Here is a 17,203-nt window from a genome sequence, read left to right as displayed (position 1 = left end):
ATAACAGGGATGTAAACAAATGTGTATGTAAAATGTCTAGGCTCTTTTATTTCAGGTCATGAGACCAACACTTTACATGTTGCATTTATATTTCTGTTCGGTATAGTTTTTTAATAAATTTCTGAGTTCTAGTAAACGTTTATATTGTGAGAACGCCAGTGGGCGCAGTTTTTTTCTCGAAAGCTACATTTGGCCTATTCGACTACATCCGTCCATAGCTGTCGTTGGTTTGTCTGTCAGTGTGATTCCACGTCTGTGAGAATGGAAGAGGAACCAGACACATGCGCGTCTTCTCGGGACGTGAGAAAAGCTAAAGAGAAGGCTGAAATACTGCAAAGGGAAATCCAGCGGAAGCGTTTCAAACTGGTCAGAGAGGAGAGACTGGAGATTTGTGTAGTCCACTGTTTACAAGCTAGCTAGATGTTATGCTAGCAAGCTACACCGGTGGCTTATAACACCGGTGCAATAACACTTATTGCAATGCATTGCAACGTTTAACAATGTTGAGAACTTTGGATAAAACTCTGACAGTGTTCGTACCGAGTGACATTGTCAAGAGTAGATATTGCCCATTCATGTATTCCAAAGTTAGTAACAATTGCATTCCTTTGCGTCATTCTCAATGTAAAATAAGCAGCTGACAATGACTACCGAAATGTTCAAGGGCCCATATAAAGCTTTCTCCGAGTAGGAGTGTTGATTTGGGATCAGTTTTCCCTATTAGATCACATGGACAGGGGGCACCTGATCCTAGATCAGCACTCCTACGCTTTATACCATTTTTGCATGTAATTATCTATCGTCACCTCCTTTCCAGGTAGCTAAGATCCTGAAGAAGCAGGAGAGTGAGAGGACACAGGAGGAGTCTGCGGATCTACTTCTGCACCAGGACACAGTACAGGAGCTGTGTTCGCGGCAGGTCCGCAGGAACGTTCTAAAGAGGAAGCAAGAAGAGGTCTGCTTGACGTGTCTTTAGAACTGCCCGATAACATAGCCTGGTTCCAGATCTGTTTGGGCGATCTTCCCAACTGCTTGTCACTTCAAACATGGCATGACAGTTCCATAAGAAGTTGGCACAAACAGACTGGCACCCAGGCTACCAATAACATGGTCTAAGTGGCGCGCTCTCTCCTTGTCTCATGTCTTTACTGACCTGAAACACCAGGCTAGGAGATGCAGTGTGGAGGATGACTATTAGCATGGAATTTGCTTTATATGTCTCTCTGTGTCTTTGTGCTGTTGTAGGTATTTGATGATACAGAGGACCTGAGGTGTAAAGTGGGACAGTTGGCTGAGGCAGTCAGACAGGCTAAACACCTGGTTATCTACACTGGAGCTGGGATCAGCACGGTAAATACTGGGGCTCTGTATTTCACACTATGGCTGTGCTCCACTAGTCTAAGTGCCAGTTTATTTATGCTATCATGTCAACTCATTGTCATGCCAACCAAATATTTGACAGCAGTGGAGTTGGCAAGAGCACAAACAGATCTGGGGTCAGGGTATAACTTTGTTCTGGGGTGTATTCACAGGAACCAAATGGCTAGAACGGGGAGGGACTAACCTGAACCAAAATGAAATGCTTGTTTTCATTGCAAAACGTTTTCTACGGTGTGCACTCATACAGCCTTTTTCAAACCTCTCCTCGGGGACCCCCAGGCGTTCTTGAACTTTGAACTCTTCCAGCACACCTTATTCGACTTACAGGAGTTACTAGGGTTAAGGGCCTTGCTCAATGGCACATCGGCAGAGTTTTCACCTAGCCTGCTCGGAGTTTCGAACCAGCGACCTTCGACCTTTCCGGTTACTGGCCCAATCAGCTAGGCTACCTGTCACCCATCATGAGAAGAGTGACATGTTTCTGTGTTATGTTTTGCAGGCAGCGTCCATCCCAGACTACAGGGGACCAAATGGGGTCTGGACACAGCTACAGAAGGGCAGAGCTGTCAGGTGAGACAGGCTGGAGTACACAAGATGGCCACTTCGTCATACTGCATGTAATTAAGTCATCTCTCTCTCAACAGCTCGTCAGACCTGAGTGAAGCAGAACCTACTCTTACACACATGTGTATCAGGATGCTGCATGAGGAGAACATGGTCAGTGAGCTGGTTGTGTGTGTGTCGTCATGGACCTTGTGCTTGTAGCTTCGTCCGATACTGGAAAGGTTTTGAGGTGTGTGTGTGTGTGTGTGTGTGTGTGCAGGTGCAGCACATAGTGTCTCAGAACTGTGATGGGCTCCACCTGCGTAGCGGTCTTCCCAGACACACCCTCTCTGAGCTGCATGGCAACATGTTCATCGAGGTAGTTCACAGTCACACTCTCACACTCCATACAGCACATACTACATACAGTATGTTCCACCTAAAGAACTCACTGTATTATTTTGACATTTCCTGGTTTACAGGTGTGTACTTCCTGTTCCCCGGTGAGGGAGTTTGTGCGACTCTTTGATGTGACAGAGCGCACGGCGAGGCACAGGCACGGGACGGGGCGGCGGTGCACTCACTGCGGGGGGGAGCTCAGGGACACCATCGTACATTTCGGGGAGAGGGGGACCCTGGAGCAGCCTCTCAACTGGAGGGGGGCATTGAACGCTGCTGAGAGGGCTGACGTTATCCTCTGTCTGGGCTCCAGCCTGAAGGTAAGGACCACAACATGTACTAACACAGGATCAATAAAGCCTGAAGTTCTGTCTAACCAGGATTAATAGACTAAAACAGAGTGCTGCCACCTCACAGGACAATGACATTGGAGTTCTGTGAATATTGAATAGAATTGAGTGGTTTTTAGTTGTAGAAACTTGACTGACTCCTCCTACTCCGTTTGTATGTCATCGCTGGTTTGTATGTCATCAGTGTGCTCAGACTGATCTTTCCATCTGTCTTTACCAGGTGCTGAAGAAGTATGCCTGTCTATGGAGCATGAATAGACCTGCTATCAGGAGACCCAAACTCTATATCGTCAATCTCCAGGTCATCTTGCTAGTACTTACCATGAACCAGCGTCTCCCAATCCTGGTCCCTGGCATTGCCCTAACATTAACATATTCATGATTAGTGCTAGGACAATTCTTTTTTTAATCGCACCCCTTTGGGTCCCCAGGACCAGGATTGGAAAACACTGGCTTGAACCAATAAAGCCTGTGTTGTTACAGAGTTGAATCTTGATCGTTCAATGTAGTTTCACTTCCCACAGAGATGGGGCCCTGGTCAAAAGTAGTGCACTATAAAGGGAATAGGGTGCCTGATTGATGATGACCTCTGCCTTGTTCTAGTGGACACCTAAAGACGACCTGGCCACACTGAAGATCCATGGGAAATGTGACGACGTGATGCGTCTCCTTATGGAGGAGCTGAACATTCAGATCCCTGCCTACAACCGGTAAGACCTGTCTCTAAACACACACACACACACACACACACACACACACACACACCTCGGCCTACAACCGGTAAGACCTGTCTCTAAACACACACACACACACACACACACACACACACACACACACACACACACACACACACACACACCTCGGCCTACAACCGGTAAGACCTGTCTCTAAACACACACACACACACACACACACACACACACACCTCGGCCTACAACCGGTAAGACCTGTCTCTAAACACACACACACACACACACCTCGGCCTACAACCGGTAAGACCTGTCTCTAAACACACACACACACATAACACACACACACACACCTCGGCCTACAACCGGTAAGACCTGTCTCTCTAAACACACACACACACACACACACACACCTCGGCCTACAACCGGTAAGACCTGTCTCTAAAAACACACACACACACACACACACACACACACACACACCTCGGCCTACAACCGGTAAGACCTGTCTCTAAACACACACACACACACACACACACACACCTCGGCCTACAACCAGTAAGACCTGTCTCTAACACACACACACACACACACACACACACACCTCGGCCTACAACCAGTAAGACCTGTCTCTAAACACACACACACACACACACACACCTCGGCCTACAACCGGTAAGACCTGTCTCTAAACACACACACACACCTCGGCCTACAACCGGTAAGACCTGTCTCTAAACACACACACACACACACACCTCGGCCTACAACCAGTAAGACCTGTCTCTAAACACACACACACACACACACACACACACACACACACCTCGGCCTACAACCGGTAAGACCTGTCTCTAAACACACACACACACACACACACACACACCTCGGAAGCAAACTGCTTGGACCGGGGAGGGTCATACCTGAACTTATTGCTAAAAGTTTTCCGTTGCAAATAGCTTTTTTATTAATTTAACCATTATTTAACTAGGCAAGTCATGATTAGTTGAATGTTATGGTGTTGAATCGGGTGTGTTAGTGCTAGGACAATCATTTTTTAATTGCACTGTTTTGGGTCCCCAGGACCAGGATTGGAAACCACTGACTTGAACCAAGAAAGCCTGTGTTCCAGAGTTGAATGCTATTAGTTATGCTATGGTGTGCACTAATGAACACACCCCACCTGGAACACCCTGACTGACTCATTCCTAACTGCCCTTCCTTCATCAGGACAGAGGACCCTGTACTCAGCTTGGCCACGCCGCTGAGACCAGACGAGAAGGACAGTTACACTCGTAAACTCATAGCTCCGCCCGCTGGTGGGAAGGACTGCTCACCAGGCTCCCCGGGACAGGGTGGAGGAACAGCAGTACAAGGAGGCTGGTTCGGACGAGGATACTCCAAAGGGAGGAAGAGGAGGAAGAAGGTGGCGTAGCAGAATCATAGTAGAAATTTGACGCACACGATTCTCCATCTCCTTTTTGTTCTGATTGGTTGTTTTTGAAATGGACCTTGATAGTAAGGAAGACGTACCAGCAAAAAGAAGTGAGAGGGAAAAACCTCACTAAGACAGAGCTATTTGTGATGCAGAGTATTATGAAGTATTATTATGGTTTCAGATACTACCTCTTTAAGCCTGAGGGAGCATCCTAATAATCTCTCCTTTCTGGTCCTCACTAGTTACCACAGCCATAAAGTCATAAACCTGCCTATTTCTACAATTTAAAATGTGATTTTAACCCTAACCACACTGCTAACCTTAAGCCTAACCTTAAATTAAGACCAAAAAGCCCCCCCCCCAAAAAAAAAAAAAAAAAAAAATAATATATATATATCTCATATAGCCAATTTTCACTTAGTGGTCGTGCCATCTAGTGGAAAGCCTTTCTCCTGAACTGTGCACTTGTTCACTTCCCGTCATGGATTTAAAAGAAAATGACTGGTATATGGAAACTCCCTCTGATCCATGCCTACACTAATCCAATGCTGTTAAATTTGTGGGGAGTAGTGAACACTTCAGGAGGAGAGAGATTATTGGGCTGTAACCTAAGAGTTTGTTTCAATTGAATGGTGCTTTTTAGGAGTTTCATAGGAGTGGTGTTTTGTGTTTGCTACATGCACAGCACCTTACTAACTTTCCTCAGGTTTGCAGTTGTCGATGCCGTCCTATTACAGTACAGTACAGTCATGGCATTAGTATCTGTCATTGGATGGTGTTTGGTTTTACAATAATGGAAGTGTGAATTTAGGGTATGTCCCAAATGGCAACCTATTCTCTCTGGGTCCTGGTCAAAAGTAGAGCACTACATGCTGAAGAGGGTATATTTGGGATGGAATCTCAGTGTTAAATGTTGTTTTCTTGGTGCTACACATCAGTGTTCTCCCCAAATAATAGAGGTGCTGCGCCACCTTGTGGACTGGCTACGCCACTATGTAAATACTTGACAAATAATGTGATTTTTATTTATTTTTTTAAGCATAAACGAGGTTTCCATTCAAACGTTTTATACGTTATTACATATCACAATATGGTAGACAAGGTGGGATCTTTTTGTCTGTAAAATGTATTATGCAGGAAATGTCGGTGTAAACGCTTTTATGAGCAAATATTGCTATAATAGCCGTCATATTAAAGTAAACTTAGTGAGAAGACCACTCCTGTCATCGCGTGACTGAGACTCGTTAGGAAATCATGCAGTTTATCAGGCTACAGATGAAATAAGTTACGATATACTTCACAGGGTGGTGAAAGTGCACAGTGATCAGCTTGATGCTCCTTTCAATAAATCTCGAGGGTCTTATTGTGTTGACCTGATATTCGATTCTTGGCTGCCGTTTGACATAATAATCTCATGTAGACTATACCAGCACTGTATCTGAGAGCTGTTGGCTAGAGCACACGTACCAGTACCAGAGTGGTGAGCACACATGCGATGGGAACCCATGTAACTTCTATTTTCTATTTGGTACATGGGAATTCAACCATAAAAGGTATTTTTAGGTGCGCTACATTTTGTTGCTCTAGATTGCAGGAAATGGCAGTTACCGGTGTTCAAAATCACTCAGCAGCACCACCTTGTTAAAAAGTCCTGGGGAGAACCCTGCATCACGTTTACATAATGTTGTTTACTAAATGTTACTGTAACCTCTGTTGTTCCTTTCTTTTTTTTTTATATAGAAAGACGCTGATGGGGAAGTTTCTCATAGGTACAGATCTGGGATCAGCCTCCCCGCCACAATCATATTGTTTGGACAAATTAGTTATTTTATTGGCCTCCTGAGTGGCGCAGTGGTCTAAGGCACTGCATCGCAGTGCTAGCTGTGCCACTAGAGATCCTGGTTTGAGTCCAGGCTCTGTCGCAGACGGCCGCGACCAGGAGACCAATGGGGCGGCACACAATTGGTCGGCAGCAATGTTCTTGACCCATCGCGCACTAGCGACTCCTGTGGCGGGCCGGGCGCAGTGCACACTGACAAGGTCACCAGGTGTACGGTGTTCCTCCGACACATTGGTGCAGCTGGCTTCCGGGTTAAGCGGGCATTGGGTCAAGAAGCAGTGCGGCTTGGCTGGGTCGAGTTTCGGAGGACACACGGCATCTCGGCCTTCGCCTCTCCCGAGTCCGTACGGGAGTTGCAGCGATGAGACAAGACTGTAACTACCAATTGGGGAGAAAAAGGGGTAAAAAAATATATAATAAAAAAAAATACTGAAAGGGTCAAAAGTCAGGAGATTTTTCCACCTAAAACAATTTCAATGTATGGAATCACAAGTTTGTGATATTAGTTAAACTTCCCCTTTTATATGGAGAAAATCTCCAACGTTGCAGCCTGAATGAAGAATGTTTTATCTACGAACGGTCCATGGGGATATGAGTGTATAGCAGGGATAAGCATTTCACTGTAAAGTATACTTGTTGTATTGGCGTATGTGCCCAGTAACATTTGATATGAGTGTATAGCCGGCTGCATGCATTCCCTTTGGACGATAAGATGAAACGACTCAATATCGCCATTTGCCGGCCTTTGGGCTACTGTGAAGTATACATTGTCCACCCCTTGACTGTTTATGTAATGTTACTATAATTTTAAAAAGTGCCGTTGAATCTATTCAAACTTTGCCTGATGTATTGTTTTCTCTCTCAAACACATTGGTTGACAGGAAAGTGTTTTGGTACTTTGTTTACACACGAATCGCGTAGATTTATCGGAGATGTATAGGGCGCGTTCGTAAATTCGCTCTGGCTATCTACTCCGATTTCAGAGCACTCTCGTCTGAGTGCCAGAGCGCAGAAGAACTGATGAATTTACTGAAGCTCAACACCAGTTCAATATGACCGGTGTCAGTAAACGTTGGCAAACGAGGGTAATTCAATTGTTGCCAGCAGCACAGTTACAATCACCAACCATCTGGATAAAATGAAAACAGCCTAACCAGCTCTGCTAGGGCGAGTAAAATGGTCAGAGTGAGGGGTTCTCTCATTTGTGTCTGGAGGTAGCTAGCCAGTTAGCTTGGGTGATTGACTGCCGTTGTGAAGTCAAAATGCTCGGATATATGTGTATATGTATATGTATATATATATATATGTATGTGTATATATATATATATATGTATGTGTGTGTGTATGCAAAAGGATTAGAATTTATGAATGCCCAGAGTGCACTCTGGCACTCCAGACTGAAGTCACATGCAGGAATCAATGTTAATAATGAATCATGTAAATCATGCTGATATGACTTGTTTGTGTAGCGGTATATAAGGACTGAGAGGGAACGCCCTTGACAGAGTTTTCATCAAGCTTGGATTGAGTTTGTTAACCTCTCCGGTCCTGATAATAAAGATTGATTCATTTACACTGAGTTTGACTCCTTACTGGTGAATTTCCACAACAATCTTTTAGGAGCAAACAAATTATACAAGAGGTCTATGCTCCTTGTAAAAAAAAAAAAAAGATTATTATTATAGATTTTAAAAACATATAATTCATGTGATAAGTAGACGGTGTTTTGCAGATAATGGATTTCATTTATTGATCTATTGAATACATGAATACTGTTGGATTCTAGCTTGAAATCTACCTATTCATGTTACCAGGCTAGAACTTATTGATTACTTTGCATGTAGAAGGAATGTATATGTTGGGGTCAATGGAGGGTGGATAAGAACTAAGTTTCTGGAAAGTTACTGAGTGAGACAAGGGGGAGTGCAGGAAGTTTACACTCTGTCAAAACATGTTATTGTTAAATATCACAGCTCCTAAGGAGGGAGGAAAAAGGCAACAGTCTGGTCTCAGTCACTGATAAGGTAGGACAGCCATGGATTAGGGACGAGCGAGGAATCTGTCCCGAGGTCAGGCCAGATGAAGTGAGAAGAAAAAGTCCTATTTCACACACATATACTTCCACACCCACGAAGGTTCGAGTATCAGGCAGGGCCATGACTACACCAGTGAGGAACCAATTAAGTTCCTGCCTAGCAACAGAGTTTTATTGGCTGTCTAGATGTGCAAGGAGTTGACGCCCGGCCTAGTAGGAAGGTATAAATATATGTGCTTCTACAGTCGTGGCCAAAAGTTTTGAGAATGACACAAATATTAATTTTCGCAAAGTCTGCTGTCTCAGTGTCTTTAGATATTTTTGTCAGATGTTACGATGGAATACTGAAGTATAATTACAAGCATTTCATAAGTGTCAAAAGCTTTTATTGATAATTACATGAAGTTGATGCAAATAGTCAATATTTCCAGTGTTGACTCTTCTTTATCAAGACCTCTGCAATCCGCCTGACATGCTGTCAATTAAATTCTGGGCCACATCCTGACTGATGGCAGCCCATTCTTGCATAATCAATGCTTGGAGTTTGTCAGAATTTGTGGATTTTTGTTTGTCCCACCCGCCTCTTGAGGATTGACCACAAATTCTCAATGGGATTAAGGTCTGGGGAGTTTCCTGGCCCTGGACCGAAAATATCGATGTTTTGTTCCCCGAGCCACTTAGTTATCACTTTTGGCTTATGGCAAGGTGCTCCATCATGCTGGAAAAGGCATTGTTCGTCACCAAACTGTTCCTTGATGGTTGGGAGAAGCTGCTCTCAGAGGATCTGTTGGTACCATTCTTTATTCATGGCTGTGTTCTTAGGCAAAATTGTGAGTGAGCCCACTCCCTTGGCTGAAAAGCAACCCCACACATGAATAGTCTCAGGATGCTTTACTGTTGGCATGACACAAGACTGATGGTAGCGCTCACCTTGTCTTCTCCGGACAATCTTTTTTCCGGATGCCCCAAAGGGGATTCATCAGAGAAAATGACTTTACCCCAGTCCTCAGCAGTCCAATCCCTGTACCTTTTGCAGAATATCAGTCTGTCCCTGATGTTTTTCTTGGAGAGAAGTGGCTTCTTTGCTGCCCTTCTTGACACCAGGCCATCCTCCAAAAGTCTTCGCCTCACTGTGCTGCCATTCCTGAGCAAGCTCTGTACTGGTGGTGCCCAGATCCCCCGATCCCGTAGCTGAATCAACTTTAGGAGACAGTCCTGGCGCTTGCTGTACTTTCTTGAAGCCTTCTTCACAACAATTGAACCACTCTCCTTGAAGTTCTTGATGATCTGATAAATGGTTGATTTAGGTGCAATCTTACTGGCAGCAATATCCTTGCCTGTGAAGCCCTTTTTGTGCAAAGCAATGATGACGGCACGTGTTTCCTTGCAGGTAACCATGATTTACAGAGGAAGAACAATGATTCCAAGCACCACCCTCCTTTTGAAGCTTCCAGTCTGTTATTTTAACTCAGTCAGCATGACAGAGTGATCTCCAGCCTTGTCCTCGTCAACACTCACACCTGTGTTAACGAGAGAAATCACTGACATGATGTCAGCTGGTCCTTTTGTGGCAGGGCTGAAATGCAGTGGAAATGTTTTTTTGGGGATTCAGTTCATTTGCATGGCAAAAAAGGGACTTTGCAATTAATTGCAATTCATCTGATCACTCTTCATAACATCCTGGAGTATATGCAAATTGCCATCATGCAAACTGAGGCAGCAGACTTTGTGAAAATTAATATTTGTGTAATTCTCAAAACTTTTGGCCACGACTGTATAATCATGTCTTTGTCTTTGCAGCTGTATGACCCAGTGGGTGAATAAAGTTGGTTTGAGATTTTTCCAGTTGTCCGTGAGTTTTTACTGTTTGTTCAGAACTTAACAATACACACCTAGTGTTGTTGAAACATTATTCTACATTATACAATTATTCAATGGATAATAGGAGTTAAATAAGATACAGCTCTGAACACCCCCACCCCACCACACACACACAGCACTCCTACTCCAAGACGCTTGATAAATATGGATCCAGAGCTGCATATTATGCTACACAGGTTACCATGGTAATCAGACTTAGTAAACTGTTAGAGAATGGGAGACAGATGACTCTTTACAAGATGTTTTCTATTGAAACTTTATTTAGGGATCTGGAACCAGTGCCAGAGAGGAAAGGGCTTTCTGGTGTTTTTTCAGTGACTCTGAATGAGCAAAGCTCTTTCCACATAGACAAGAGTAAGGTTTCTCTCCAGTGTGTGTGAGCTGGTGTTTAGTCAGGTTGAAATCTCGAGCAAAACTCTTCCCACACTGATCACAGCTATAAGGCTTCTCTCCTGTGTGCATACGTTGGTGTATAGTCAGGTGTCCTGACGTCCTGAAACTCTTCCCACACTGATCACACCTATAAGGCTTCTCTCCTGAATGTAAGCGTTGGTGTATAGTCAGGGCTCCTGATTGATTGAAGCTCTTCCCACACTGATCACAGCTATAAGGCTTCTCTCCTGTGTGTATGCGTTGGTGTGTAGTCAGGTGTCCTGACGTCCTGAAACTCTTCCCACACTGATCACAGCTATAAGGCTTCTCTCCTGTGTGTAAGCGTTGGTGTATAGTCAGGGCTCCTGATTGATTGAAGCTCTTCCCACACTGATCACACCTATAAGGCTTCTCTCCTGTGTGAATGCATTGGTGTGTAGTCAGGTGTCCTGAGTGATTGAAGCTCTTCCCACACTGATCACAGCTATAAGGCTTCTCTCCTGTGTGTAAGCGTTGGTGTGTAATCAGGTGTCGTGATTGTTTGAAGCTCTTCCCACACTGATCACAGCCATTGAGACGTTCTGATCTGGAGAGACTCTTCTGGAGAGACGTCTTGTCAGCATCACGTTGTTGTTGAGGCTCCCCAGATGATAAGCCGCTCCCACTGAGAGAGCAACGGTTTGGGCTGTCCCCTGTGAAACAAAGATATTGAATAGCATGGACTCACTGCACTCGAGCAGTGAGTGCTCCTGCTAGAACATATGCAGATTAAATAGGACAAAGACATATCTGATATGGGCAGAAAACGTACATTCTTGTTAATCTAACTGCACTGTCCAATTTACAGTAGCTATTACAGTGAAAGAATACCATTCTATTGTTTGAGGAGAGTGCACATTTATGAACGTGAAAATGTATCAATAAACTATTAGGCACATTTGGGCAGACTTGATACAACATTTTGAACAGTAATGCAATGGATCATTGAATCAGTCAAAAATGTTGCACATATGTAACCGATGTGAAATGGCTAGTTAGTTACGGTGGTGCGCGCTAATAGCGTTTCAATCGGTGACGTCACTCGCTCTGAGGCTTGAAGTAGGGTTGCCCCTTGCGTTGCAAGAGCCGCGGCTTTTGTGGCGCGATGGGTAACGATGCTTCGGTGGGTGTCAGTCGTTGATGTGTGCAAGGGTCCCTGGTTCGAGCCCGGGTTGAGGCGAAGAGAGGGACGGAACCTACACTGTTACACATATACTGCAAAATCTAAGTACTTGTACTATACATTTTGCTCACATTTGTGCATCACAACACTGAAGTGTAAGGGGCCTCCAATTTTTTAAATAGACCAGATCTTTAGATTTACCACTTGGGTCCTGTTTCAGTAATAATGAAGTCAGACCTTCTTGTTGAGTATCTGATAATCTACCATTTCTGTAGGAGTGGTTAAAACATGCTAATAACGGTCCTCTGAAAATATAAAAAAAGGTTTGCTATAGTCAACTGGTATGCTATCCAACCCTGGAGTTTTCCCGGACTTAAATTCTTTAACTTCATGAAGAAGTTCCTTCCCTGTAATTTGGCCTTCACATGAGTCTTTCTATACAGCTGTTCATTTTACATTATTAATAGAAAAAAATCCATAGTTATCTTTGGTTAGTGGAGATGGAGGAGACAAATGAAAACACGTGCTTAAAGTACTTTGTTTCCTCTTTCAAAATATTGTTTGGTGAATCATGGGTGACTAGATCATCTGTCACAAGTCATTTGGTGCATTTTTCCTACTGCCATAACTAGTTTGTTTCCTTGACAAAGTCCTTTCTGAAGATTATTATGAATGTGAATAGTGATTCATTTACGTCTGTCCCTCATTTTAAGGTCAACCCTGTTACATAAACTCAACTCTCGTTTTAATATGGTGAAACTATTCCTCAAAAAATAAAAATCCAAAAGAAACATTGAACATCTAATAGTCAAATCAGAGTAAAAGGTGCTCGACATTGTTCAATGTTCCAATAAATCAACACAATCTACTTTTACGAGTTTTCAAATTGCCAGCGTCTTGAAGCTAAAATTGAGATCATGTTTACTGTGCTAATGACAATACCAAAAAAACAACAAAAGAGAGCAATGTGGAAAACAGTGAACGTAGCAAAACCAGGAAGTTGTTGTAAGTACATGTGTAACCGATGTGAAATGGCTAGTTAGTTAGCGGTGGTGCGCGCTAATAGCGTTTCAATCGGTGACGTCACTCGCTCTGAGACTTGAAGTAGGATTGCCCCTTGCGTTGCAAGGGCCGCGGCTTTTGTGGCGCGATAGGTAACGATGCTTCGTGGGGTGTCAGTTGTTGATGTGTGCAAGGGTCCCTGGTTCGAGCCCAGGTTGGGGCGAAGAGAGGGACGGAACCTACACTGTTACACATGCGGGCCGCCATCTTTATGCACCTCCGCTATCGTTACAGAAGCAGACTGTAGTCTAATCTACACACCATGGTTCTTACTTAATGAAATCAAATCTCCATCTTCCTTCTCTTCTCCTCCTCTCTCAGTTCCACTCCGTCTCGGTGTTTTCCTGCAGTCGACCAGACGCAGCAGTAAAACGGTACCGGGAGACGTTTGACCCGGGGACTCCGTGAGAGTAGAGAGGAACGGGCTAATTTTGTCCTGTTGGCCGCAAGAAATATCAAACATAGTTTATCATTAAACCAAATATTGTATTATTTTAGTCTACACCTCTGATTGATTTGGGAGCATCCCTAGAATATCTCCTTTTTCCTCAAATGTTCAATCGTTCACTACTTCCCACTAATCTAATAGCATTGGGTTGGTCAGAGTTTCCACCATATTTACTATACCAGTCATTTCCTTTCAAAACAGAGAGGAAGAGGCGACTTGTGGCTTATTTGATCGAATATACGTTTCGTAATGATTAAGTTGTTACGAGTGTACTGATAGAAGTAGGACACGTGACATGTCAGCAACTTTGAGAGAAAAAACACTAGTGCCAGGTCGACATTAGTTACCATAGCCACAAAGTCATGAACTTTATTATTTTACCCCACTGGTCATCTATGAACGTTTGAACATCTTGAGGAACAATCTGGCCTTAATGGCCATGTACTCTTATAATCTCCACCCGGCACAGCCAGAAGAAGACTGGCCACCCGTCAGAGCCTGGTTCCTCTCTAGGTTTCTTCCTAGGTTCCTGCCTTTCTATGGAGTTTTTCCTAGCCACCGTGCTTCTACATCTGCATTGCTTGCTGTTTGGGGTTTTAGGATGAGTTTCTGTACAGCACTTTGTGACATCTGCTGATGTAAAACGGGCTATAAATACATAAACACGATTGATTGATCGATTGAAAAACCACGCCTATTTAAACAATGTATCGTCTTAAAATGTAATATTAAACCTAACCTTAACCACACTGCTAACCTTATGCCTGACCCTAACCTTAAACTCACAAAAGCACATTTTTGTTTCCATGAATTTCTACGATATAAATGTTTTACTTTGTGGCTGTGATAACGACTGCCTTCCATTCTTTAAGACACTTCTTTTCATTGCCATTACATATTAGAAGACAATCGCTGGCAATTCATTATTGGGTTAATTTACAGGAACGTGGGGTGTCACACCCCACAAAAGGGGTGCTACAGAAAAGTTGGGAGCATGAACGTGGACAGAATAAAAGCTTTGGATGGGTGGGTGATGACCAGGAGAGGCAGATGGGATTGTATTGCAGGGACTTCAGCCCTACGGTACCTATCCCTGTGAGTCCACATCACGGCTACTCCCACCTCCAGTAGTTGATTTTCAAGTGTTGAAGAGAGTACGGAAAGACAGGGAGGGGGTTGATCCATGCAACTTCTTTACAAGGCGTCTGGAAACTGTGAATCAGTATTTTTTACCCATATATACAGACAGGTCAGACTGGATCAGCCTTTGTTGAACAGGAAAGTGGGGTGGCTGTCAGGAGAAGTATTACAGACCAACTGGCTGTGTACATGGCAGAGCTGATGGCCATACTGTTGGCCCTGCAGTGGGTGGAGGAAGTCAAGCCAGACAGAGTAGTTATATGTTCTGACTCGTGTGCAGTGTTGATGAGTCTGCAATCATTTAGCTCACATAGCAGACAAGGCCTGCTCTATGCCCGGGTGAGACAGATGGGTGTCCATATAAGGTTTGCTTTGGTCCCGGGCCATGTGAGGGTGGAAGGGAATGAGGAAGTAGATGTGCTAGCTAAACAGGCCGTTAGGAGACAGGAAGTGGAGGTGCCAATGAGCAAAGCAGAGGCTGAGGGAATGATAAGGACAGTGGTGGTGCAGAGATGGCAGGAGCAGTGGAACAGTGACACTAAGGGCAGGCATCTATTAATTGTTGACATTTTAGTTATTTAGCAGAAACTCTTATCTAGAGCAACTTACACAAACAATTAGAGTTAAATTGCTCAGAGGCACAGACAGATTTGTCACCTAGTCGGCTCGGGTTACAGGCCCAATGCTCTAAACCACTAGGCTACCTGCCACCCCTACTCCAGGTACAGAGTAAAGTAGGGGAGGATGGTAGGAATGGACAGAAGAGAGGAGGCTATCCTTACAAGGCTAAGGGTGGGACACAGCCAGGTGAATAAGTCATTACATGTGATAGGAAAGCATCCAACAGGAAGGTGTGATTACTGCCAGGAAACAGAGACAGCGGAGCATGTACTGATACAGTGTGGGCAGTATGATCGGGAAAGAGAGAGACTGATACTGTATGAGGGAGAAAGGGGTACAGGAATTGAGTTTGATAAGCATACTGAGTTGAACATCGTTAGATACAGTCGCAAATATGTATATTTTTTTTCATATAATGAATAATCTGACCTTCAAATAAGTGGAGGTGAACAAGTGTACACTTTGGGAGGAAGGAGAGATGCTTAAGTAATAGGCGTAGATTCCTACGCATGATAAAGTATTACGCTACTTTGCCGAAGAAAAAAAAAATCCCAACAAGTTTTATCGTCATGTTTTTTGTCCAGCCGTTTAAACTGAACACAGCAATGTGGAGGATCAAAGATGATGAAAACTAGTCCTAGACATTTTATACAACACAGCAGACCTACAATGTTTAAAGGAAACCAGACTTACCGGATTCATCGTGGAAGCTATTGTTTCTTACTAAATAAAATAAATGTGTAGGCTACAGCGCAGTTACTATGTTGTCACAGTGTTCAGATAAGGATTGGGGGGTTTCCGGCCGCAAGAGAATTCCAATCTCGATATTGTAACTGATGCACCCATAGACCAGAGCAATCAAACATATCTTTAAATATCCAAGCTCAATTACTTTATGACAACTTAACGTCTCACATCTCATGTAGGCTAAACTTACTTCAGAAAGTTCTTGGATAAGATTTTACCCGATCTATAAAAGTCGAGTAAAGTCAAGAAACGATCAACAACACCCCTTTCACAAAGAATCCTGCTTTCTGCTATCGTCTACTTTTACCTGGCAGCAATTTGGAACCGAGTTTCATTTGAGTGCTGATGTTCTCAAGGCTGTTCACTTGCGGTTCTGGGGGGGGGGGGGCTGGGGGTGGGCAGTTCCCATGTGACAACAATTTTGGACCCCCTTGTAGCCCCCCTAAATGTGGAGTATGAAGTAATTTTTACATAACTCATTTTTGCTATCATTCTTTTTTTACATCCATTATTACAAAGTGGCAACGATGGTGATTATAAACCTGGTATTTTGCCTGCTAATGTGAAGAAAGTGAAGAAAACGATATGACAACAATAACATCTAATGTTTAGATCTATTGCTTCACAATAAAAATGTGTGAACATCTTTCTGGAGCACACTTAATATACAATAAGGAAAGTTTAAAGATATCCATATTAAAATCATTGCAACAACATTTGACCACAGTAATAGGCCTGTGGCTTCTGTACTTCCATATGTCCCATTTGTTACACTAAAACCTGGTCAAGGGATTTACAATAAATATGTGAACATCTTTTGACTGAAAATGTTATGTTTGAAGATAGCCTTGAATTGTACACGGCATCTCCTCTCCCTCTATCTTGTGTTTGAGTTACATTGAGTTTGACTCCTTACTGGTGAATTTCCACAACAATCTTTTAGGAGCAAACAAATAATACAAGAGGTCTATGCTCCTTGTAATTGTTTTAATTTTTTATTATTATAGATTTTAATACGCCCACGAAGGTTCGAGTATCAGGCAGGGCCATGACTACATCAGTGAGGAACCAATTCAGTTCCTGCCTAGCAACAGAG

The 17,203-nt window shown here is 43.6% G+C and overlaps 2 protein-coding genes across 4 annotated transcripts; one reads left to right on the top strand and one right to left on the bottom strand.

The window, feature by feature from the left end:
- Positions 1-196: 196 nt before the first annotated feature.
- On the top strand, positions 197-6,183 carry LOC106591833 (NAD-dependent protein deacetylase sirtuin-7). Of its 2 annotated transcripts, none has more exons than XM_014183099.2 (10): positions 197-366; positions 818-955; positions 1,246-1,350; positions 1,880-1,950; positions 2,025-2,097; positions 2,204-2,302; positions 2,406-2,642; positions 2,893-2,973; positions 3,276-3,382; positions 4,592-6,183. In XM_014183099.2, exons 1-10 carry the CDS (start codon positions 262-264, stop codon positions 4,794-4,796), a joined length of 1,221 nt encoding a protein of 406 aa, XP_014038574.1. In that variant the 5' UTR covers positions 197-261; the 3' UTR covers positions 4,797-6,183. The 2 variants fall into 2 exon arrangements, with proteins under 2 accessions (XP_014038574.1, XP_014038580.1); XM_014183105.2 differs by having other exon boundaries at positions 234-587.
- A 4,224-nt stretch (positions 6,184-10,407) lies between these two features.
- Positions 10,408-16,332, bottom strand: LOC106591855 (zinc finger protein 239). Of its 2 annotated transcripts, none has more exons than XM_014183126.2 (3): positions 16,054-16,332; positions 13,413-13,587; positions 10,408-11,619 (listed from the first exon to the last, which is right to left on the bottom strand). In XM_014183126.2, the coding sequence occupies exons 1-3, from the start codon at positions 16,060-16,062 to the stop codon at positions 10,817-10,819; spliced, it is 987 nt and encodes a 328-aa protein (XP_014038601.1). In that variant the 5' UTR covers positions 16,063-16,332; the 3' UTR covers positions 10,408-10,816. The 2 variants fall into 2 exon arrangements, with proteins under 2 accessions (XP_014038601.1, XP_014038604.1); XM_014183129.2 differs by having other exon boundaries at positions 10,411-11,619; positions 13,425-13,587; positions 16,054-16,327.
- Between the last annotated feature and the right edge of the window lie 871 nt (positions 16,333-17,203).

This window comes from Salmo salar, chromosome ssa12 (assembly GCF_905237065.1).
Source record: "Salmo salar chromosome ssa12, Ssal_v3.1, whole genome shotgun sequence".
In the NCBI taxonomy this organism is placed as follows: domain Eukaryota; kingdom Metazoa; phylum Chordata; class Actinopteri; order Salmoniformes; family Salmonidae; genus Salmo; species Salmo salar.
This window is presented reverse-complemented; position numbering and strand designations above follow the sequence as displayed.